The sequence below is a fragment of the Cryptotermes secundus genome, unplaced genomic scaffold, assembly GCF_002891405.2.
Source record: "Cryptotermes secundus unplaced genomic scaffold, Csec_1.0 scaffold1066, whole genome shotgun sequence".
In the NCBI taxonomy this organism is placed as follows: domain Eukaryota; kingdom Metazoa; phylum Arthropoda; class Insecta; order Blattodea; family Kalotermitidae; genus Cryptotermes; species Cryptotermes secundus.
In genome coordinates this window covers 219390-244301 of record NW_019738984.1, presented here as the reverse complement: position 1 = coordinate 244301, position 24912 = coordinate 219390, and the positions used below count along the sequence as shown (strand labels likewise).

The 24912-nt window shown below is 38.9% G+C and overlaps 2 protein-coding genes across 2 annotated transcripts in view; one reads left to right on the top strand and one right to left on the bottom strand.

Moving 5' to 3' along the window:
• LOC111871546 (mucosa-associated lymphoid tissue lymphoma translocation protein 1) overlaps positions 1 to 7931 on the top strand; it is a 41467-nt gene extending 33536 nt beyond the window's left edge. Inside the window, exon 14 of the mRNA XM_023864717.2 lies at positions 7847 to 7931. The gene's annotated coding sequence lies outside the window, so the exon portion shown is untranslated. The remainder of the gene's footprint in view (positions 1 to 7846) is intronic.
• Positions 5781 to 23678, bottom strand: LOC111871547. The gene is made up of 3 exons (XM_023864718.2): positions 23098 to 23678; positions 19704 to 19905; positions 5781 to 9237 (listed from the first exon to the last, which is right to left on the bottom strand). The coding sequence occupies exons 1-3, from the start codon at positions 23599 to 23601 to the stop codon at positions 9005 to 9007; spliced, it is 939 nt and encodes a 312-aa protein (XP_023720486.1). The 5' UTR covers positions 23602 to 23678; the 3' UTR covers positions 5781 to 9004.
• Positions 23679 to 24912: the final 1234 nt, after the last annotated feature.

The following is a 24912-nucleotide window of genomic DNA, read 5'->3' as shown; positions in this document are numbered from 1 at the left end:
ATTGGACTGTGTAGAAAAATGACTGAACCAAACAAACAGTGTGGAGAGGGAGAAAAGTCAAGGAATGAAGTGGATGACGAATCTATTGGGTCCGACTAGAGTGCAGTCACGCCTCCGCCCTCGACCTTGAAAAGACCACAAGTGAAAGAGCCAGCAAATCGTCTAGAGGGTGGCTTGAAAATTCACAAAATGGTCCATGTTCCTAACAGTAACAATAAGAAGAATGGTGCCCTGACAAAGTGTCGCGTGAGTGCTAATCACAAGGTTAGAAAAGAAACAAGTATCATGTGTGCAGGCTGTGGTGTGGCTCTCTGCAAACTTTCATGTTTCAATGTTTATCACACGAAGAAAAACAAAGAAAGAGGTGTGGAAAAGCATTTATTGCATAAAATATTGTATTTTAATTAGTTCCTAAAAATTTCGTTTTTAAAAACCAATTTTTGTTGAAGTTGTTTAGGAAAAAGTAACAACATGCATTTTAGCGACATAAGGTTTAAAGGGCCTACCAGGACAGGGGTGGGATTTAAATACCCTTCGCGCCAGTCAAAGAGTTAATGGCCAGTACACCATGCAGTAGTCTCCCCTTCACATCATATGGATTTCCCTTTCCTCTCAGCTTCCATAGATCTAGTTGAGATGATGATGTCAGAGAATACAACTGTGCAGGTACATGTTTTGTGATATCTGCTGTTTCAGATGGTTCAAATTGCATACTTTGAAAGGCCCTAATTATGGTAAAAGGAACAGATACAAAACTTGAAATAATATGAAGAGTTCTAGCTTCTGGGATATAACACCATGTAGTCCACTGGAAGTCAACCAATGTTTTGGTGGAACATGTAGCCTCCATCCTGCTTCCACGCTGGTTTCTTGCTCTGCTTATTCTTTGACCCTGAAGATGGAGGTGACATATTCCTAAGAAACGTTGACTGAATTTCAGCAAACTACATGGTGTTATATACCAGAAGATAGAACTCTTCATAACCACCGCTGTGAAAACCTCAGGTGTACTGAAAAAAAATGTCTCTGTGAAGCTGGCAGCTCATTAAAAAGCAAAATAGGAACATGGCATGGATTAGCTTCATGGACATTGTTTACAATACTTAAAACAGAAAATATGGTTTATAGTAAACTAAGCAAACTAATGTTGTTCCTTTTCTTAATGATACTATTGGTGAAATTCATTTTGTGAACTCATTTTCTGTCTAGTGAACAGTGTTTTGTCACAGGGTGGGATTTGCAAATGGTACAGATCCTATCATATGTCCTATAAGGCGTTATTTTCATTACGAATGGTGACATATATTGATATATTTAATAGAAAAATAAACAGTTGTGGGTTCGTATACAGTTTACATGCCATTACCATAACATGCATTTTACAGGTAGGTATAAATGCCTAATTCAAGCCATCACTTGTGTAAGTAATATCAAGAAATTGCTTGTATTCCATGTATGGCATTTCAACCCATGAAGTAGTGTATGTATGTAAGTAGTGGCATAATTTAAAGTGCTTTTTGCTTTATGTCTGGTACTCAAGTTAGATTCAAGTCAGTGCACTTGTTCTCATGTATATGCTTATGGCACATTTTTGGTGGAATGTGTATTGGACTTGCGAGCAGAATAAGTAGCCTGTGCTTGCATGCATACACACAATAGACAGTGGGAGTTTTGCTTATAAATGGCAGCTTCTAATTTGTAGTCAGTTGCAAGTGAAGAAGTTGTGTAAGTTTAAGAAAATCCTTAACACTTTGGTTGCAATAATGCTAATAACAATGAATGTGCTGAATTAGTTTTCATAATTTTTGTAGCCCCATGAAAATTGCTTCAAAGAACAGGAAGAAATATTCTTGTATCTATATCATTGTTTAAATCTCAGTGCCATATCGTATACTCTGTAATCGGAAGTTAGGGGACAGACTTGTTACATATTTGAACCATTTTCAGATGTTTAGAATATATTAGAAACATTTTATAAATTGAGATTCTGATGTATGTACTTTCTTTTCTAAATAGGGGCTTCATTTTATGCATTCACAATCAGATTATAACATCCAGTACTGATTCATGAAAATTATGGCAGTTCATAATGGGACTGCTGTTGACAGATCCACTTACTGGCAGAATTAGTAACCCGCAATCAGCATATGTAGAACTCAGTTGGTGCACTGCATTACCATAATCTCAGAGTATCATTACAATTGTATTATACTGATTACTGTTTCTAAATTAATTGCTTATTGCAATTATTTGACACTGCAGCCAAGTCACTGATGTGATTCAGTGTGTGCTCACCAGCTGTAGCAAAGCTAAAAGCTCATATAAGTTAATCTGGCTTATGTATTAGAATATAAGAGTAATACATTAGCTGACACAAATACTGAATCACCAGTCTGAATTTTTTATCAACACTGAGAAACAACAGTAAATTGCTTGACAGATTTCCTTATTTTACGTAGAAAGAAGAGACTACAAATGTTCTTGCAGCAATTGCCACTTAGAATTTCAACATTCTTACATTCTGTGCCCTCTAAATATAGCCACTTTCAGAAATATTAAATATAAATAAGTAATAAATTCAGCAAAGAAATATGGAGGGAAAAACAGCCCGTGGGTCAAAGAAGAATGGAAAAGTGTTTTCAAAATATGGAGTACTCCCCATTTGTCAAAATACTTTCTTTGCTATTGAAAATCATTGGCTCTATTCTTTTATGGTAAAGTCAGTGTTATAATTGGCATGTGTAACTTGTCTGATGTAGCTAGAAACATGACAGACCTCTGCATCGGCATGCCCATGCAAAACTTAGGCAGCGGGGGATGGCAGCATCTTGGTTTGTGAGTTGCTTCGGTGATGTACGAGTATAAAAGTACCCCTGCCTGTTGCAAAATATCAGTTTCTCTTACTTATCCTTCTAATTAATTTTGATTATGGCCAGCGTGGAAGATAATTTGAGTGAAAGGAAAGAGAGGAAAAATAAAGTATTACACAGCCAGAGTAAAGAAACTGTCTACAGTGAGTACAAGTATATAATAAAAGAGGACTAAAACAGTAGGGATCAAGTTGAGATGAAAAATTCATGTATGTAAAACCAAAGCAGTTGTAAATGTATTCTGAAATAACAAGATGGTGAAATTATGGACAGGAAATCATTCTCCATGCCAAATAATAAACGTTTTCAAAAGAAAGAAAAAACTGACAATGCTTTTAATAAACGTGTTATGAGACAAACATTGAACTGCATACTTGTAGAACTTACAGTCAGCACCCTACATTAAGGCTCTTACATTCTGTTCTTAAAATTTAACCAGAGTTTAAAAAGGTTGTAGGGATTATCTATGGAAAGGTGGAAGAAATTTGAGTTTTGGATGGAGAGAAACTGGTAACAATAGGAAGTGCTTATTGATAAAGGAGAAATTCATGAGTTCAGGACAACTACCTCAGGAGTATTAGTAAATACACCAAGGACACTCTGTTGTATACACTTATGCAACTTATATTGTATCTGAACATCTTGCAAAAAAGACATTGTCTGGAGAGAGAATGTGACTGCTGGACTACTTACCACTGCCTAAAGAAGAAATAAACCACAATCCTTCATTCCAGCAGGGATGCTATACTGACCCTTGGCATTCTTTGTTTCTTCTCTAGACTTGGGCATGGGTCATAAATAAGATTACAAGTCAGCAACCAGGCAGAAAATCAAGGATAGAAGCATTTGTATACAATCATAACTAATCTATTAATAACAAATCAAAATACAAACAGTGAAAAAATGATTGGATTGAAAAATAATTATGATGTTAAAAACCAGGAAGACAGAATCCTAGTGCATGTGCAGCAGTAAACTGGAAAGTGTGTAAATCAGTGATAGCGCTGTATTGTCTGCATTTAAGTGTAATTAAGAGATAGTGTGTGTCACTGAAGTGCTAATAAATCCAATCTGAACTAGAACCTGTCATTCTGTCACGCATACCATCCTACATGTGACAATATCCTCACTGATGTGCTGAGTAGAAATCCTGTTGGTCTAAGCCCTGAACAGTTTTGCCAAATGATGACACTGATCAATCCTGACCCTTTCTATTGACTTTGATTAATTAAATGATCGACAACTTTATTTATGTATGATTATCAAGACTTTTAAGTTCAAAAATATATATTTTGGTATTAATTCAACTTTATTGTTCTATAATATTGTATTCCATTGTCTTGGACATGTAATATGTTCTATGTAGAAATCCCTGGATTCCAGTAGCAGTCATTAATTTTAGTTTGGGTACATAAAACCAGGTCAGAAACTCGTTATTTTGCCTATGAGTGAGAACTATGTAAGGATCAGCATGATGTACTTGCCTCATTCAGATTTCCCAATGGGAGATGGAATGGCATGTATTAATCTGCATTGGGGAGAATTCAAAATTTTTAATTCCAACATGAGAAGATGTGGTTTCTGTGAACTCCAGTAGCAATTATTTTGCGCATTTCTGTATCCCTGCAAGTGAAACCATACTTTATCAGATAAGAATATCAATTACAGATAAGTCTCACCTTTGACAGACTGTAGAAACCAACTTGCAAAAATGAACCCTGCCAGCTGGATTGCGTGGCTGCAAGGTGTGATTCTTGTTTTATTGGGTCTAAACTTCAGTTGTGTTGCCATTCTTGCACTGAACTGTAGATAATGGCTGAGCAGCTAAAATTCACATAATCTGCACATAAATCCACTGGTTGTACCATCGGAAATACTAAACAGAATGGTGTTGTCGGACACGCAGGTATTTGAAATGCATCAGTGCATGTTACAGTTGCATCTTAATATGCATGATACCCAAAGTGAAAGTCAAATATAACTAAAAAAATTATCATTTAGATGTAGATAATTTCATCAGTAAAGTCAAAGACAGACATTTTCAGATAAAAGTATGATCAGACAGACTTACGACATTTACATAGTAATTTTACATTCCCAGCACACTGGATCCCACAGATATGCAACTCACACTCAAGTTCATGTTCATAAAACAATCTGCATTACTTACTTACTTACTTACGGAGCTGAGCCCTTCTTGAGAAGCCAAATCCGCAGCTACTCAAGAATTTCCAAGCATTGTATGGAACCTGAAGGTCCGTGCCTTGGTCTTCCCAGTGGTCTCTTTCCTTCTGGCTTTCCCACCGATATCCTATATGCATTCCTTTCCTCCCCCATTCGTGCAACATGCCCTGTCCACCTCATCCTCCTTGACTTGATCATTCTAATTATACTTGGAGAAGAGTACAAGTTTTGAAGCTCCTCCTCATGCAGTTTTCTCCACNATGCTGCCATCTTCAGGTGTATCGATCCGTTAACCATTTCACTGCTTGCCTTTATATGTTCATTTACAAATAATATTAAATTTGTATACATCCTTATATAATAATAAAGTTTGTGTTTAAAACTTGTTAAAATCTATTATCTCATATGTCATATTTTTAAAATTCCTGTGTATTATTAATCATCCACATGGGGGTCGTTCTTATGTTCTAATGTTGTGTGTATATTGTGTTCTACTCTTGTGGCTGCGTGTGTTGTATCGTTGGATACAACGCTCCTGATGCTCACAGCAAAGTTCTAGCTATATCAGACAAGTTATACAACCAAACTTAAATGTACAAGACAACTTTTATTGTGGACCAAAAAATCGTGTTTATCAAAATGTGGACAGAAAGAGGGATGGATATGACCTTTCCTATAGGCATTCATTTTATGCGGTTAACATATTAACAAATAAATACAGGCACATGACTTTTTAATGAAGTACAGATATATTTCAGTCTTCAAAAATGCAGCGAACATAACAGACATCAGCCAACATAGGACAAACGTTTAAAGAAAAGTAGGCACATGATAGGAATTTACTGTTAGCACGGAATGCCAACAAAGAACATTATGTGACAGTCATTAGAAAATATACTGCTGATATAAAACTAGTCTTTATATTACCAGTCTATCTATATACATGGTTGCTTTTTATAAAGTATTCCATCAGTACAGCAGAATAAATTCAATACAGAACATTCAAAGTCACTATTACAAATTCTTATTGAGAATGGAGTCACAATATTGCATGGCAAGAATGCCCCTACAATTCAAATTACAGTACAACATGGACAACTTGTTACCACATAGCTGATTTTCTGCAACTACATCACAGTTGTCTGATGTATATTTGATACAGATAACACTTCAGAAGTTTACTGTACTCCCAAAAGTTTGTATATGTAGGTCAGATGTATTCAGACAGAGGGCAATGTCTAATATACTCACAACTGATTCATCACAAATCATGACATTCCAGTCAGTTAGGTTAGATGGGGTTTGGCAGCCATCAATTTAAATACAACCATTTAAGGAGATTACGGTCTTGTCTGATTGGCAACCAAGTTTCTCATCTTCATTCCTGAACAGTGCTACCAGTGCATAAGTTGTAAACCATGATGAACTTAATGTTCTATGATATATTAATGCATATTTTTTCCAAAAGGAACACAGAAATTTTCAAAAATGTTTATAGTGTGTTTAAAGAACACACAGTTCAGACTTGATTATCCAACACAGTGAACCAAAATTTACAGACATAATGACATTTCTTGCCTTAGACATTTATACAAAACTTCCTTCCACGAGTACATGTTACATGAACAAATTAATAAATTACAATCTCCATCAAAGAAGTCCTGAACAGTACCCCTCCAGAAGAATGCTGTCTTCTGGGATGTGGCACCGTGTAGATCTTGTGTAAAGTGACGTTGCGGAGGAACATACCGCATCGTCTTTAGGGTAGAAGAATCTGCAAACGAGGAACCAGTGTATGGAGGTGGTTAGCACAACTGAGCCACCAGTCAAAAACACCCACTTGCTCATGCTGGTTCCTTGTTCACAGATTTTTCTACCCTGCAGATGAAGGCTATGTGTTCCTACGAAATGTCAGTTCACACAAGATCTACACGGCGCCATATCCCAGAAGACGTCATTCTTCATAGTCACCACTGTGAAACCCTCAAATCCTACATAAATAACCCTGCAGATATGGTTTTCCTAAATTTTATATCAATGAGGATTTTGAGAAGGGACTATTATCCTTCACCACCATGTCCAAAATGGCTGAAGCCCACCAAGCCACTTAAATTTAACGAGTACAGGAGTTCTTTCCCTGGAGTAAAGGTAGCCTGAATATAAAAGGGTCCCTGAATAGTGTTCAGGTTAAGAATTCATATAGTTTTACCTCCATATCATATACATACCTTCAAGGCACAGTGATTATAAAAAGATGAGTTTTTAGTGTCCTCACTTATCCTTTCGTACACTCCTTTCTGCAAAATGTCACATCTAACAAATGTCCAGAGTAGAAGAAAAGTATTGAAGTTACTTCATGAAAAAGTTCACTGTTATGTCTGTTAAAAATGAAGAATGACTAATTTTAACAAATTCCCCATAAACTCTTCATGACCACATGAATTTCTGTATATATGGCAGTTATTCAAACATCAGCTCAATCTCTGGGGTACCAAATTTTAGGGATATTAATATGTGGCGGTCAAGCCTGCGACTGTTTAAGTGTCTGACTACCGTTTCGGAGTGTTAAATAAATTTATGCATAGGCTGCTGCACATTCCTGCATTGACAGATGTCCCTCTACATATTAGAATTTAATTTCAGTTTATAGTTGTGAAGAGTGTAAAAGAAAAATGTATTTAATATCACATATTTACTCCTGTGAGAATAACGTAACCTCAGGTGGAATAAGGTGTAGAAAGTGAACACCAATTCAAGAAAAAAAAGACTAACCCCTCCTTTTTATTATTAAGGATGACCAATGAAGAGGGGGAAAAAACAAAGGTCTAGACACTAAACCAAAATATGACCATGGGTCCCAGCGGGGCCTGATGCCAGGAGTGACTGTGCGGGCTGATTGCCTGTAGTAAGCTTCTGCTCTGCTCTGCTCTGTTGTAGAAGGTAAGGGAGAGAGTGACAGCCATAAAAAGATTGTCAACTTGCGAAGATTTAAAGTGCAATTAGAAGACTTTATTCATGTGTAATATTTGGAGTGATCTGAAGCACTAGTTGCTGTTTTAATTGTGTTACCAGGAGAGGACTAGCATGTGTAAATCAGTGTTAGCGCTGTGCTCATAAATCAGTCAACCAAACCAGAACCCATCATTTTCATTGCACATACCACCTTACACATGACAATATTCACTACTTTTAAAATTTTTTAACAATTAGCTTTTTTTAACACAAGTTATTCAAATATAAAACCGCGCTTGGAGCCTACTTCTGTGTTATATGATACACTAAGCATTTTTAAAAAGCAACACACAAATTTAGAATGGAACACAGTTCAATTACACATTTTCGTAATTTTGTTCTTTCACCACAGATACACCATGACTCAGAAATACTGACCTACCATCAAATGTATAAAAATAACAGCAAAAGAATTTGTGCTTATATTTACAATTAATAATTTCTGGAACACAGATATTTTGCATTATTATACAGTATACTTCCAATTATCCATGCTGATGAAAGTAAATACTGAATACAGAAATTTGGAAATCCAATTTGTTGAAAACTGAAGACAGACAAATAGAAGCATACTGAACATAGAATGTGTTTCACTTTTCTCTACAAGTTATGTTCAAAACATTTGCTGTTCCAAAAAATATTTTGCATATTATGCTCAAGATATGGGCAGAAACACGGTAGGTCTTGAGGTAAAGTGGTTATTACATAAAACTGTCCAATGTAAACAAAAATGGAAGAGATACATAATTTTACATAAAATTAACCAATATCTGATTTCATTAAAATCCATTCTATTCTTGAATTTTATTCATACAGACAAACATAAGGACTAAGTAAACTTAACAGGCACTCTGCACAATTGCCAGCATGTCTAAAAAGGTGCACAGATAAACTGCAAATTGGATAATCAGGGTTCTATTGCCACTTGAAGACATGTATTAACTGGAATGGCCTGATGGTCTGAAGTGATTTACGATGTTCACTGTCCACTGATCTGCAACACCTTTAGTAAATTCTCTGATGAAACGATAATTGCAGATATAAAGCTTGTGCTTGTATTCTGGCAATATTCCCATATTCAAAGGTGGTGTTATCCCTTGCTCATTTAGTTGTTTCAGGCCTTGCAGAACATGGTAGCACATTGTTATTTCTACAAATCTTTGCTCCTTCTCTGAAACAAAAGAAAAAGTATTATATGGGAGGGTTCATCATAAATGAAATACATTTACATTATGCTGAAATTAAGTCTCTTACTGTGCAACATAAGTTTTAGATACTGTGAAATCACTGACAACAGATTATGCAGAAATGCTTGTAGTTTCACATAGTATGTAGGCTGTTCCATTTAAACTACTCATATCCTCCAAACACCATATATAAAAACTATTTATGCATAGGTAAACTTTGGCTTTAAATGCTAAACTCCCTGAGCATTCATGTATACTGTCACATGACTGGGTGGATATCGACGTGGTTTTGGATTGTAGATTGGATTTACTCACCACTTACTGATCGCAGCTACAAGTAACTGTAACACTATCACTAATTTCCACACTTTACAAATCACTAAGACTTCAGTCTGCTGTGTCTTCACCAGTCATTCCCTGGTAATGGCTTTTAACAGTGGGGATTCTTCAACTGCACCAACTAAGTCTTCTCTTCACAGACTCCCTTACTACTCTGGACTCTTGCTCCAATAACATCTTGGAACAGACCACGCTGAGAACACAGTTAGTTGTTGTATTCCATTTCCATGGGAACATGTTTGTTTGCGAAGGCATTACTCAGTAACAGCTGCATATACTTGCTTATAAAGAATCTGCTGCCCAGCATCAGATGTTGTTTCATTGTTCTGAATAGCCTACAGGCATATTGCCATTTCTTCCTTTCCAAGGACTGCACCTGTAATGTCTGTGATCGGTGTCACCTTTTACCCCTGTGGCTCAGTTCTCATGGTGATTAGTATCCAACTGTTCCTGCTGCTCCCTCCTTAAGGCTGCTCATCCTGAGTGCTTCTCTGGAAAGGTGCCAGTTGGTCCAGGTGTACCACCACCATCTTCGATCTAAGATTCCTCTGGATCCTGTATATCACATTTATCTAGGTTACTACCTTGTACAAGCCCTTCCATGAGGATTGCAGCTTGGATAATTTCCCCTTTATGTGGGTTGGACAACAGAGCCACATTTTGTCGCCTTTGTCATAGCCTGCGCAGTTGTCCAGTCTGTCATAACTAGTCTTCATCCAGTCACTGGTCAGCTTCAGGTACTGGCAGGCATAACTGTGGATATCATGTAGATGGTCCACTGAATTTTCCATGTGATAGACTGTGGGTCATTCCTTGTCGGGGGTGCCCCAAATAGCAAGTCGCGGGGCAGAGTTCTCTCCCAAACACTGGGCTATCCGGGGTCAAGCCCATAGTGTCGTGAGTGCATGCCCTATAAGCCAGGAGGAAGAAGGTGTTTACATTTGCCACGTGATTGATTGTGGGTTGTTCCTCGCTGAGACATGCCCAAAACAGAAGGTCGCAGGTCAGCCAAAGTTCTCTCCCTAACATTAGGTGAGTCAAGATCAAGCTTGTAGTTTCATGAGTGGCTGCCCTGTGAGCCAGGAGGAAGAAGCTAGTTACATTTTACATCACAAATGGCTATGTACTATTAACATAATAGTTTATTACATTTAATTATAATGAATGGAAAACAAAGATTCCAGAGTCCTCAGTTTGAACTTTACATTACATTTAACACTAGCATGATCATGAAGACCCATTTGCACACAATTGTATTTCTTCCAAGAAATGCTCACCTCTTTTGGCTCATATGCACTCTGAACAGAGTCCCAGACATGAACCAACGGTCTGGGTTGGCCCTTAATGTCTACTGCACCTATAAGGATGCGACTGATCGGGTTTTTGCAGTTTTGTACTTCTGTGGCACAGGATGAAACTGATCAGGTTGTTGCAATTTTATACTTCTGTCGGCATAAACGTTCCCTTCGATGCATCCCCACAGAAAATAATAAAGTGGGATCTCATCAGGAGATTATGGAGGTCAGAAAACTGGACCCCTACAAATGTTTGGAAAATGTCCCCCCCCCCCATCCAATTACATGCTTAGTGTGAAATTTGGGAAGGGCCGCCATCATGCTGAAAACATTAAGGAGTACATTTTCCAATAAAAGGGAATGTGTTCTTTCAAGGAAATCAACATATTTGATTCAATTGACATGATTTGCTATCATATATGATCTAATTAGGTAAGAGTCTATGATTCCAGTGCAACTGCTGATGTAAAAGCTTTCTTGAAATGAAGAGTATCAAGTTGGATGAGAATTCACCAGTGGCCATTCATATAGGTTGTGGAGACTGTTCACTCCACTCCTTGTGAATCTTCAGCCCACATTACACTGCATAAAAATTCAGGTTCACCCACAGTTTTCTGTAGAAACCATCAACAGAACTGGCAATGAAGTGAAGATCACTATCCACTTCTTGCAGCCCTTATATAAAGTGTACATGACAAGGATACAATTGGTCCTCATACACTGTATGCCAAACTGCTATCTCATAGAGGCTTGTTCTTATGTAACCCAATCAGTGCTAGTCAATGGATTAAAACATACACATCTAACACTTCATCTTCATTGTGCATACTTGCATCGACTGTGGCTGTGTGCCGGTTGCATGAATGCACCTGTCTCCGTCAAAATGACCACTGCAAACACTGGGGTGATTGGCTTGCCTCCAGTCTGGATACCGATGCTCAGTACAGCTCTAGCATATCCATCACAAAAGCCATAGATGAAATGCACATCAACATTTTCTGCATTTGTAAGTCATACATTTCATTCCATTGTTTTCACTGCTATGCTGTCCAAAGCAACATAAGCCATAAGCTCTGTCTTGTGACATTATGAAGGCTTCACCACATAAACATAAATAATAAAGACTAAAAATGCTATCCAAAACAAAACAAAACTCTGTGGCTTTTAATCCGCAAGTGAACTATACCAACTAAGCGACTGCCGCTTGTCGGTGAAGTTAGTGCCAACTTTTGCGGATAGATGGTATCGCATGGTCAGCACAATGGATTCCCACAGCTGTTAATCTCAGTTTTCTAGACCGGAGCCACTACTTTTCTATTCAAGTAGCACCTCAATTATCCTCATAAGGCTGAGTGGACCCCGTTCCAGATCCACTACTTCTCAGAAAATCTGGTAGCACCGGGAATCGAACCCAGGACCTCTGGATCTGTAGCCAGGAACTCCAACCACTAGACCACAGAGGTGGTCTAAAACAGTGGTAATCAAACAACTGTTTACATTTTCTGCTCCAAATGACCTCAACAGCCTCCTGAAGTACAGACATAAAAGTAAAAAAAGTAAAGCTATCCCTGTTAGTCCAGTCCCTGATTGCTTTCTTGGCAACTCCAATTGAGATGCCGCAAGCTGGTTCAGGTTCTATGAACAGTTGTTCAGATCCTCTTCTTGCCAGCTGATCTGCGGTTTCATTCCCAGCAATACCCTCATGGCCTGGTACCCATATCAGCTGAACTCTGTTATGTCTGGCCAGTAGTGTGAGGGATTGGTGGAAATCCCAAACCAATTTTTAAGTGATCTGGTGTGTACCAAGTGCTTTGATTGCAGTTTGACTATCAGATAGAATATACATATTCCTATTTTTGTAGTTTCTATCTAAATTCTCAACTGCACATGCCTTAATGGCATACACTTCTGCCTGGAATACTGTTGTATCCTGACCAAGGCTGAAACTGTGTTTCTGCCGTTCCATCATAATACACTCCAGCTCCAGTGCCTTTATTTGTCTTGGAACCATCTGTATACCAGATTAGTCCCCCCTTTCTATCGGGTTGAAACCCCTCTTTCCATTCACTTCTATCCGGAAATCTGATCGTGAAGGGTTTATCATAGATATGTTTCGGTATCATTTTATCAGACCCTATCTGTAGGATGGGTTCCTTTTTCATGACCTAAATCTTGAATGTGTTTCCAAAACCTTCACATTTACATCTCCACTGATCATTGCAACGTAATCTGTAATTTTGTAACGTTGCCTATGCTTCCATCTGCAGATGCAGTGGGGGGAGTCCTAATAGGATTTCCATTGCAGCTGTTGGAGCTGTTCTCATTGCTCCCATTATTCCCAAACAGGCTGTCCTTTGCAATTTGCTTAGTTCAGGCTAACTTGTTTTTTGTTTAACTCTAGACCACCACATAGTGGCGGCATAGGTAATTATGGGTCTTATACAGCAGTGTATATCCAATACGCTACCTTTGGTTTCAGTCCCCACGTTTTTCCAAACATGCCTCTGCATGTCCAGAAGGTCTTATAGGTCTTGTTAATAGCTTTGTCCAGCTGTTTTCTCCATGTCAGTCCCTTGTCTAATGTTATTCCAAGGTACTTGACTTCACTGGATAGCCAGATCGCTTGACTGAAGCGGATTGGTTCCTTAAGCCTTTAATTATTTCATGCATAAAGACACAAGAGGGGACATGCGGTAGCATAGTTGGTTGAGGCACTATGGTACAAGCCGGAAGGTCAGGAAGTCCCGATGAGGTCATTGGATTTTTTTTTTCAATTGACCTAATCCTTCCAGCCACACAATGGCCCTGGGGTCAACTCAGCCTCTAACAGAAATGAGTACCAGGAATACTCTTGGGGGTAATGGGCAGCCAGTGCATAGGGCTGATGGGGTCAACGCCATCTATGAGCCAACTGTCTAGAAAATGTGGGAACCTCAACATCTTACAACCCTATGGGCCTCCAAGGCCTGTTACAGGGATACTTTTACTTTTTACTTTTACTTTATAGACAAGAATTATGTCACATCTCACACTCCCACAGGATGGGTTCCTCTTTGCTGCTGTAGGAGGACATTCAATGCAGTCAAGTGGAGGCTAGTTTCTTCCAGGATCTGCATGGATGCCATCAAAGAGTAACAGCTAACAATAATGCTTCTGCCAAGATTTACATATGTAGATTTATTGAACTCAAAACAGATTATACAAATTACAATTTGGTTTGTAGGCCAGACCAGAGCACAGGTGAGAATTTCTAAGTTCCTTTCAAAGAGCAGACACATGGAAACTGCTCTCGACTTGATTCGCAAAAGATGTCCCCCAGTTGGCATCCAACACCAGGTTTATAAGGACCTACACACAAAGGAGGGTGGTACTGCATCCTCTCTCCTGTGCGTCCGTTCCCATGACCTGTATACCTTGTTACAAAACTATAAATTCTATCATAATTCTAGGTGATGTTGGACAGCGTGGGATGCAATCACTGAATCTGAGGTTTGATTCCAAGTCATTATCCTAAAGAAATGTTAAGCTGTCACTTCACCCCTGATATACAGTCGTGCAGGTGTGCTGTCCATGTAACTGCTGGATAGATAAAGTTATCAACATACTGTCACAACACAAAAGGGGAAGCCTTTGAAATCTTTACTCACTGCTACACTAGTGAACTACAACACACTGCTGAACACAATACAGAACTACAAAAGGTTATATATAAAGATTTCACAGAATACAGAGTTTTGGTCCCCNGGGGGGGGGGGGGAATTTGGGGTATTGGTCTTAATTTTTTGCCCAATCTCAAGCAGTGCGGCTTTACCATTTTCCCACTGCTAGGCCACAACTGCTGGATCTCATGGCCCTAGGACTTCTATTTAAGGTCATGGGAGTTAGCTCCATAACAAAGCATTCCACATCACTTTATCCCCAAGGTTAGTGTCAAGGCTGGGGTTCACACCTCGCCTGTGCAGGCTATCACTAGTGGTATGAACACCGTTAATAATTCTGGGCTTCAACACAACAAATGTGTACCCCTTGCCATCAATGAACCATTTTACACCCCTTTTCCAGCAATTCCTGCAACAATGGCAGCACCAATCAACAATGCCAGTGTGGCTGCACTAATAGAGGACATCGCCAATAGTTGGTGTGCCCTATCTGCATGACTCAATTTCCAATCCTGCTCTTCAGTAAGTTTTTGAACTTCCTTGACTTTGTAGCTAGTCAGTTGTAATTCATCATTGTGAGTATGTTTTTAAGAGGCATTTCTAACTGTAGCTTGTCTAAATGAATTCTGTTCTCACTTGTCTCACAACAATTGAAAGGCAGGTGTAAGGGTGGGATGATATCCTTTTGCGTGTGATTCATGTATTGATGTACTGGGATGTGAGTGACCTTATCATTGCTTTGTCACTGTAACCTGTGCAGTCAGCCAGGAAAGTTAAAATACCATTGCCCTCAATCTCCATATCTGTGGGGTTCTGGTCGCAGCACAATATAGTCATTCGGGTCATTGCAGGTGCTACATAAATCCAAGAATTATCCTTCAGGGGTATCCATAATGTCTCTTTCAATTCTAGTATCCTTCGGGCGCATGCTTTGGGGACTATTGTGATTGGCTGTAACATTAACATTTCACAATGGTGGAAAATCCTGTTCACATATAATTTGCTTATTACTCATCCTTCTGCATTTGCGAATGTCTTCATGTCTAAACTTTACATAGTACAGCTTCGTGCTATCAATCAGAATATACTCCTTTTCAGGTTTAATAAAAGTATACTTAGTATTATTAATCCTGATACCTTACAATGTACACTAAGTTACTTCCTACAATATACACATGTACACTAAGAAAATTAATAAGAAAGTATGCATAAGCATTGCTCAGTGGGAGAGGGATTTGTAAATCACCTGGAAGAGTCCTGACTGTACTTTAAAATCTGAACCATGTGGCTTGGTGACAACACATGTGGCAGTATAATTCTGCCCTTGGCACTCAGACAGGACTGAACTATTATATCATGGACCGATTATGTGAGAAATTAAGAAGTGTTAATTAGGGTCAGTGAGCAGAGGAATATCCTACATGAAATAAGAAAACAGAAGGCTAATTGGATTGGTCATGTTTTACACAGAAACTGCCTTCTAAAAGAAGTTATTGAAGGAAAGATAAAGGGGCAGATAGAAGTGACAAGCGGACGAGGAAGAAGACTAAGATGATGCTGGATGACCTTGGGGACGGGAGAGGATACTGTCATTTGAAGGAGAAAGCTCTAGATCGCATTAAGGGGAGGAATTGTTTTGGAAGAGACTCTGGACCTGTCGTCTGACAGATTACTGCTGATGATGATGATTCATCTTTCACCTCCTAAAGCCCTCAGCAGTTGAATAGCATGGTCATTCAACATCACCAACATTGAAGCATATATGCATTTTTATTTCCCCATTCTCCTTATTGACGAAGTTCTTAACGTCTTGTAAACTCTTCTCTAAAATCAATTTTTTCTTTGATATATCATTTAATGTTTTGTTGACTGACTTCAAGGTTAATTTCACTATGACCATCTGTTCTTTTCCTAGTTTTATCAAGTCTGACTGCTCTCCTTCTAATTGTGAAATCTTTTGATTGAAAGACTCTTCATTCTCAGAATCCAAAATCCTAAATAATGAATATGAAACCTGCCTGATAAAATCGAAAAGCCCTCTTTTCTTTCTGAACAAACTCATTTCTGTCCTGGTTAACTGGTGTGCCAAATTCCTCATGCACTTCAATTTCTCCAATTGCCTGGGGGCATCAAAAATTGTGATTCTACATTCTGATTAATTTAACCATAGTGTTTTGACGTGTTTTCCATAAAAATCATAGTGACTCCCAGCTATTTACCTATCATGTCTACATTATCACTGGCCTGCTGCAAGTTGAGATATGGCTGCAGCAGACACTCTCATCCTTCACTAACACCTTGGTTCCTATCTCGAACTTTGGGACAAAAACTTCTTGGTCATAATTGTTTTTGTTATCTAATTTAACGGTCTCCAGGTATTGTGCACCACTGCATAGCTACTTTCTAGTCTGAATTCTAATTCCTTTACGTAACTGTCATAAACTCAGTATTCACTCACAGGTTCTTTCTGTAGTACTCCCATTAAATCTGACAACCTGCCAAACAGTAAATGAAATGGCAGTGCAGTGTACTGTTCTGGACAAATGTGGCACACTTTACCCAGTGATCACAGTTACTTAAATCAGCCGTTACACAGTTAATGATGTATTCTATCAACCCTGTGCGTGTTCATTCACTGGACCCATTGGATTCTGAGTGCAGCTAGTCCTCTGTGTTCTTTCTATCCCTAATAATTTACACTGTCCTTTCAAGGTCTTGCTTAAGAATTGCAATCCACAGTCAGACAGAATGGTCCGTGGTGTTCCGTAAATTAAGATTACTTCACCGACAAGTGGCAGTCACTCGGTCAGTATAGTTCGCTTGTGGACTACATGCCACGGGGTTTGTCTATGGATGCTTTTGCAACCTCATCTGCTGACTGTTCAGTCTGCAGTACTCCTATCAAAAACTTAAGAGTGGTCCTCCTGTACAGTCAGGATATAACAATCTCCTATCATGCTAGGATTCATGGGTGCCACAATATCTATTGTACACTTCTAAAATAGGTAGAGCGGATATTGGTTATAGTTAGTGGCAACCTGCTGTCACACTATGGCATCTTATTCTTCTGACATTTCTCACACTTTTGTATGTATTCCTCTATGTCACATTTAATGCCTTAACCTTTTGTATGTTCTGTTCATGCCAACATGGTCTCCTATGGGGGACTCATGCATCTCCCTCAAAATTTCCATTTTTTCCTTGCTAGTCAGCCCCTTTTCCTTTACCTTTTGCCCTTCAGTGGTATTACCCTTTTCCTCTGTTACTACTCTGATACATTTATGTTCCTCACTTCCTGTGTACATCCTGCTTAATCCATCACTATTTGAATTTTCTTTACTCTCCTTCTACCTACCTACCTACCTACCTACCTACCACTTGGTGCTATAGGTGTGAGCGAGCCTTGGCCTCCTCTACAACCAGTCTCCACTGCTCTCTATTCCTCATCTTCTCTTTCCATCCTTTCACCTTCATCTTCTTCAGGTCACTCTCAACATCATCTAGCCATCTCATCCTGGGTCTTCCTTTTCTTCTTTTTGGAATACAGCCTTCCTTTTAACATTTTATTTGGCATTGCATTATCTTCCATTCTTTTGACATGCCCCAACCATCTTATTCTCTGTGACTTGATAAATCTTATAATACCTTCTCCTTTCAGTAATGTGTTTCTCTCTTCATTGTATCCTATCCTCCATATATTATTATCCATCACTGGTCTATATTCTTGTATATGATTGTATTGTGGGAACATCCCACATTATCACGTATTTTCTGCAACGCACACTCTTCACATCACTTTTCACCATCACGCGCGCTAACCAATCAAATTGCTCCAAACGTTCGCATTTATACTGCGCTCGCTGCTAGCCCCATATCTACATTATCACACGCGCTAGCCAATCAACGCCCTGCAAATTCTTCCTCCTCAATTTCAAGTTTCGCTCCACCCACAGAGCAGTGTATAAAAAGGAGCAGCCGCAAACTGGCAGGATCAGTCTGACTTCAGTCTACGATCAAGCCACACTCAAGCAACATCAGCCAGCAGGCTTCGTCGCCAGCGCTCGGTCTTCGGAGGCATCGGCAGGCTGCACCAGGCACGACTGCCTCGGCCCTCCGGCTCTCACACCCGACGCACTGGGGCACCTCGCCTGGACTCGCCAGTGGTCGTGTCCCTGTCTGACCCACTGGGCATCTGGTGTAGCCACTGCCTCATCACTCCTGCAACCGCGCTGCACGACCACGCAACTTCAACTCGCCTGCCGCACGGCGATCAAGCAACCTCCAGCAACGGCTGTGCTGTGGCCAGTCAAACCACCGCAACTAACCTCTCTCTCTACCGGCGCGCTACCTCACCAATCAAACATCTCAGCAACCACGGTCCTTTTCAGGACCAACAAACTGTTCCGAAGAAGTGGGTTGTCATCGGAGTAATGACAAAACTACATAAAACCCCATAGTATATTCAAATTCCTCTAATTTTAATTTCAATCTCATTATCCTTAAGCTTGTGTCATTCATTTGAAAAATGATGTCACAATTGTAAATTTCCTTCCACAATATATACGGACTGCTTACATGGCAAACAATTGCCACAAGTTCCCTCTCAATGGTCTACACATTGAGGTTTGTTTCCAAGTCATTACCCTAAAGAAATATTAAGCTATCACTTGACCCCTGATATACAATCGTGCAGGTGTGCTGTCCATGTGACTGCTGGATACATAAAGTTATCAACATAATGTCACATCCCAAAATGGAAGCCTTATAAATCTTTACTCAGTGCTACACTAATGAACTACAGTACTCTATTATGCACAATGATACAGAATTACAAGAGGTTACATATAAAGATTTCAGAGAATATGGAGTTTTGGTTCCTGTAACTATCCAATTAAGCAGAATTAATAGGCACTCTGCTGGGTTGCAAAGGCTTCTAAAACAGTGCAGAGATAAGGCACGAACCAGACAATCTGCACATAGATAATTTGGAGTAAATGGTATTTAACACTTCATTTCCTGCTGTTTATTCTGCAAATCGCACAGAACACCTAAGAGTCTGTGGGAAAAAGACAGACATTTGTAATATTAAAGCAGGTGGTACATACAGCAACTGCTGTGCTTTAAAAGGTCAGTTCAACCTTACCCTAACAAACTTACTCTCATTATCACTGGACATAATTCCAATTTCATATGGAAAGCAGAAGTAAATATCTTCCTTTGAAAGAGCCAGTTCTTGTCGCTGATGTAGCGTAAAGGTGGATATGTTCCTTTTTATTTCTATTAATGCGTCTTGTGTTACCAGATTCTCCAAAGCTGCAAAGTCTCCTCTTGATAAACACCCTGAGACATACTCCACTGCCTGAAAATTACTGTTTATCAGTTTGTTTTGCATTGTAATATAGCTCAATAGATAGTACACATATGTATCTCAAGGGAATAAGAGCTAGTAAAACCATATTTTCATGATTCCACTCAGTCATGTATGACATGATATTATACCAAGGGCAAAACATATTCCTTCTACAAAAGGCATTAGAAAACATGGCATGTGCTCAAAAAAAGAATCATTTGGAAAATGATTTAAGAAATTCCATATGTTACCTCAAAGTCACTGAATGTTTATTAGCTCTGATAACATTTATAAAAAGGGGGGTCAGATGGGAAGAGCTTCTAGCATGCATGGGAAGGTGTACATACAAAGTTCTGGTAGAAAAAAAAATGATGAGATTATATCATTTGAAAGACCTGGATGTAAATACTACATACTAAAGACATTACAGTAGGTTGGATGTGGAATGCATTCATCTGGCTCAGCAAATGGACCAGTGTGAACATAGCAGGGCCATTCCATGACAAACACAGCAGCTGTCATAAAATTTTGTAGACCTAAAGAGTGTGATGAGTAAGTGATAAATATGAAGTGTTTCTTTTATTAACCAACCAGCTGCATGGAGCTGAGTCTTTCCTGAGAGGAAAACAGGTGCTCAGATACTCAAGAAATTCCCAACATTTTATGAAACCAAAAGTTCATTACAGCATTACAACAGCCTACTACTGCTCCCTGTTCTAAGCCAAATGAATCCAGTCCACACCTGACACACCCTATTTCTCTCAGCCATATTATTCTCCCACCTATGACTAGGCCTTCATAATGGTCCCTCTACTTCAGCTTTGCCTACCAAGACCTTGTATGCACTCCTCTCCTATGCATGCTACATGCTTTGTCCACCTCATTGCCCTTGAATTGATCATTCTAATACCTGGTGAGGCAACGATTTCCCAAGCATCACTGCCTAGGAATTGCTAGCTGTTGACTAGTGATGGATGACTTATAGTCCAGCTTTCAGGCAGCACGTGACAGTATTAATGTGCCCTATCAAATGGAAGCCCCACTTAACAAGAGTTTTCAATAAAGACAAGAATGAGTCCTCTATCTTAATTAGAACCAGAGGTATAGGCATGTTAATGAATCAGAACAAGGGAAAATTGAAGTAAAACATAAAATTTCAAAATGCTGTATCTCTGCAATTAATGCACACAGGAACATAAAATTTCATGCAGCTCAGTCCAATAAACTTCCAAATACTGTCACAATCAGTGATGGTTATGAAAATGTTACCCCTGACATGGAATTCCCCAGTAATATACCTTCTAGTTTTCCATAAAATGCTGGGAATTTTTTGAGAGGCCTGAACTACTACTGGCCCCTCAAACAGGAACCAGCTTTGTGGAGTTCATCTGGTAACATTTATAACTGACAACAATCAATACAAGATGACAAACATAATCTTCACAGAGAAGTTACTAATGCCTGGACACCAGGTAGTCTGCCTGAGGTATGTGATGGCCCAGTTATTTATTTTGTAATATATTTTGCATGTAATATAGTTTTTGTTATTTCAAAATATACTGTATAATTGCTCAGAAATGATTAGTAATGTAAGTTAGCATACTGTAGTGTATTTAGCTCTTGGGACACATATCTGTAACTGTACTTTATTTCTATGTATGTCCTTAATGAGATATACTGTACTCTGACTTATCTAATATCTTAATTACTAACACCTATAGGATGCATCAATCATATATATTAAAGTAAACACAAACACATAAAAAACCTGAATAATACACTCTTCTGGGATGTGACACTGTATAGCCTGGTAAAAGTTTATCATTGTTTTGGAGATGCTGAAGCTGATAACACTACATTCCTCTAAAACATCAGAGAACTACCACAATACCACATGGAACCACATAGGTACAGTCATGTGAACTAAAATTGGTCCCTCACCCTTCCCCAACACACCAGCAAAACCAATATAAGCTCCATACAATCTGATAATAAAGCTCTCTCATCCTAACAACTTGTGAGTATGGAATTTCATTAACCATTCTGCTGTAATTCACAATACAAGCCTGCAAGATCTAAAATTTGTCTTCTTTATGTAATGATCCTTTCTCAACTGCATACATGCATCAAATGAGACGATAACTCTGAATTATGATTCGGGAAGACTTTGGAGATGGTCATGGCCTATTTTAAAGACCAATCCCAGTGTCTGCTTAGAGGAACTAAATACACTTACATGACCATCAAATGGCCGCACCACAGGTCAAGCAGTTAGTTACGGGCTTCCCACCGCGGTGGCCCGGGTTCGATTGCGGGTCTGATCAAGTGAGATTTACGGTGGAAAAAGTAACGCTGGGGCAGGTTTTCTCCGAGTACTTCAGTTTCCCCTGCCAATCTTCATTCCACCAAATTCTCCATCACCATAATCACCCGGGGTAGGCTACAATAGGCTAATCGATGGCCGCCGTGCCAAGTGGACCCAGTTGGACTCCACCCCCGACTAAGCAAATTAAAAAAAAAAATCCTTTACATGACCATCAATCAACACAGCCATCATTCAGGCTCAGAACTGATCCCAGACCATACTGAATATAATGTTGGAATACTAACCACTGAACCACGCCATATACATTTGGAAGCTCCTAAACTCAAACTCAGGCCATCTGGAGGCATACCTTGGTTGCATTCAGTAATTCTCTTTTAAGTCTTCCATAATCAGGTCTGGCCATTCTCATATTATGAACACACAGACACACTGGTATAGTCTCGTTATTATTCATGATATATTAACATTCATTTATCAAAGATGCAGATCAGTTGTATTAATTACTGCACATTTTCACATGTTGCCTTTCTTCAGCTTACAAGCATTTATAGTATGAATGATCCAATATATGGCTTTAGATCATAATGAAAACAATACATGGGCTCACATGAGCTAAATAATGCTAAATTATTTACTAATTTGACAATGTAAAATGGTTCATTTACTGAGGTTTCCAGTGTGAAAAAAACTTATAACTAAAGTTTCTTAAACTGAGCACATCTCTGAGCACTGAAGTCCTACAACAGAATCAGAAGCAACATAAATCTGGAGTGAACTACAAAATTTAATCCCTCCTGTTCACGTGGGCTTATATCCTATCATAAACTTATAAAGACATGAGACTGTAACGCCAAATAAAACACTGCTGGATATACCTGCTTTGATCCAAGTATAAAATCTGGAAGACCAAATTCTTGATCAAAATATGGTTTAATTATGATATTAGTCAGTATCCAGTTCCTAAATGTCTTAATAACAGTAGGCCACACTATTTCTGGGAAGTTCATCAGACTTGGCAAATTTTCTATTGGCTGTCCTCTGCCAAGAGAGTACCACCGGCTTATGCCTGTAATATTTGGATTTCTTGTTTGGTTATTTCTTGATTGTATAGCTTTCCTATCATGGCTCCCTTCCACATGAAAAGAATTTACACAGTACCTTTGCATACACTTAGTTTTGTTTATTAGAGAACACCTTTCATTTATGAAGTTCTGTGCCATCTTTCCTACACGCACTCCTGCATTCGAAGTTACGTTTCGAGAGGATGAAGCATTATATACTGATCTATAAGTCATGCCGATCATAGAACAGTAATAAAACCGGTCTCTTTTTATCCATTGACCACTGACCACTTCCCTCCTATACACTGATACAGCCATCTTTGCCGATCTTCACTTACTTCTCTTACTAACATTATCTTTTTAGAACCCGCTATCGTCGAACGCATAACACACATACCGACCTTTTCATGATGCCAGGGAATATCAAACAAATCTCTTTCGTATCCGTGCTTCTTGTATTAATACTACCTCTTCTTCCCAGATGGCAGACCGGATGGACATTGACTAGGCAATTTTCTTTATACACGATTAAAAAAGATTAGCGTATGTGTATTTCACGCAAGGAAAGAGTCAAGAGTATACATATTTCTATTATATTATTAGCATCGCTGCATCAGAAAAAACTACCGCTACTCGATGACAATGTTTCCATCGACATTCAATATACCTATCTGGCTAACAATAATAAATAACACTGAACAAACAGACGATTATACAGAATGTCCAAGGAGGAAAGGTCAATATTCTGGGAGGTCGTAGTATCGGTCATTCTAAGCAAAACAGTTTATATGTATATGTGTCCTATTCCAGATGGTTACTGAGACAGAGCTATTTCACTGTACGGCTCCAAAATTGTTGACAAGAAAGAGATATTACGTATTGCTTCTAGTACCGGTATTTATAGTTCAAGTGAAAAAGTTGGTACAGTTCACATAGTATAGCAGCTTTTCGAAAATTCCATCGTCAACATCAATACACTTTGCAACTCGTGTGAGGACATGGCGTCTTGCTCGTCTGAGTGCATCTTAAAGTTCCTTTATGCGGGCGATAACATGAAATAACCCTCTTTCCGCCTAGCTAACCTTGAGCAGAGTGAGTTTGATGCAAAACGAAACGTTAAGACAAATGCAACGCACGAGGCATTCAAATCTCGAAATTCTAAATTACAAAATTCCTCGCACGGTCCTCCAAATATTTATGGGCGATCAGACTGGGAGGATAAGCTGAGCGGGACACGTAACATGGACGGGAGTGATGAAAAATTGGTACGAAATCTTAATCCACAAGTCAGAAGGGCAGAGATCACTTTCGAGACACAAGCCTAATTAAAGGACAATATTAAGCAAATATTGGAAGAACAGAGAATGTTGATTAGATTTAATTAATTTATCTTATGATAGGCCTCAACGAGCTCAACGAGAAACTTTAGTGAAGAATATAACGAATTTTCAGGTTTCGTAGAAGCGGGGAATTATTTCCATGGTTTATGCTGACCATCTTACAGTGCATACAATTTTTCACCTTATTCTTCACTTCCACACTACACGTTTCAGCACTAATGTGCCATCCTCAGGTGTCTTTATGCACGTTAAACTATGGTATTGCATGCCATGATGTCGTCATTCTAAA

Coding starts and splice junctions, on each gene's coding strand:
- LOC111871547 (XM_023864718.2), bottom strand. CDS start 23,601: ATGGCTGTATCAGTGTATAGGAGGGAAGTGGTCAGTGGTCAATGGATA. Junction 19,906..23,097: donor TTATACTTGGATCAAAGCAG/GTATATCCAGCA, acceptor AGTAATTTTCAG/GCAGTGGAGTATGTCTCAGG. Junction 9,238..19,703: donor TATGTCCAGTGATAATGAGA/GTAAGTTTGTTA, acceptor CTTTTGTTTCAG/AGAAGGAGCAAAGATTTGTA.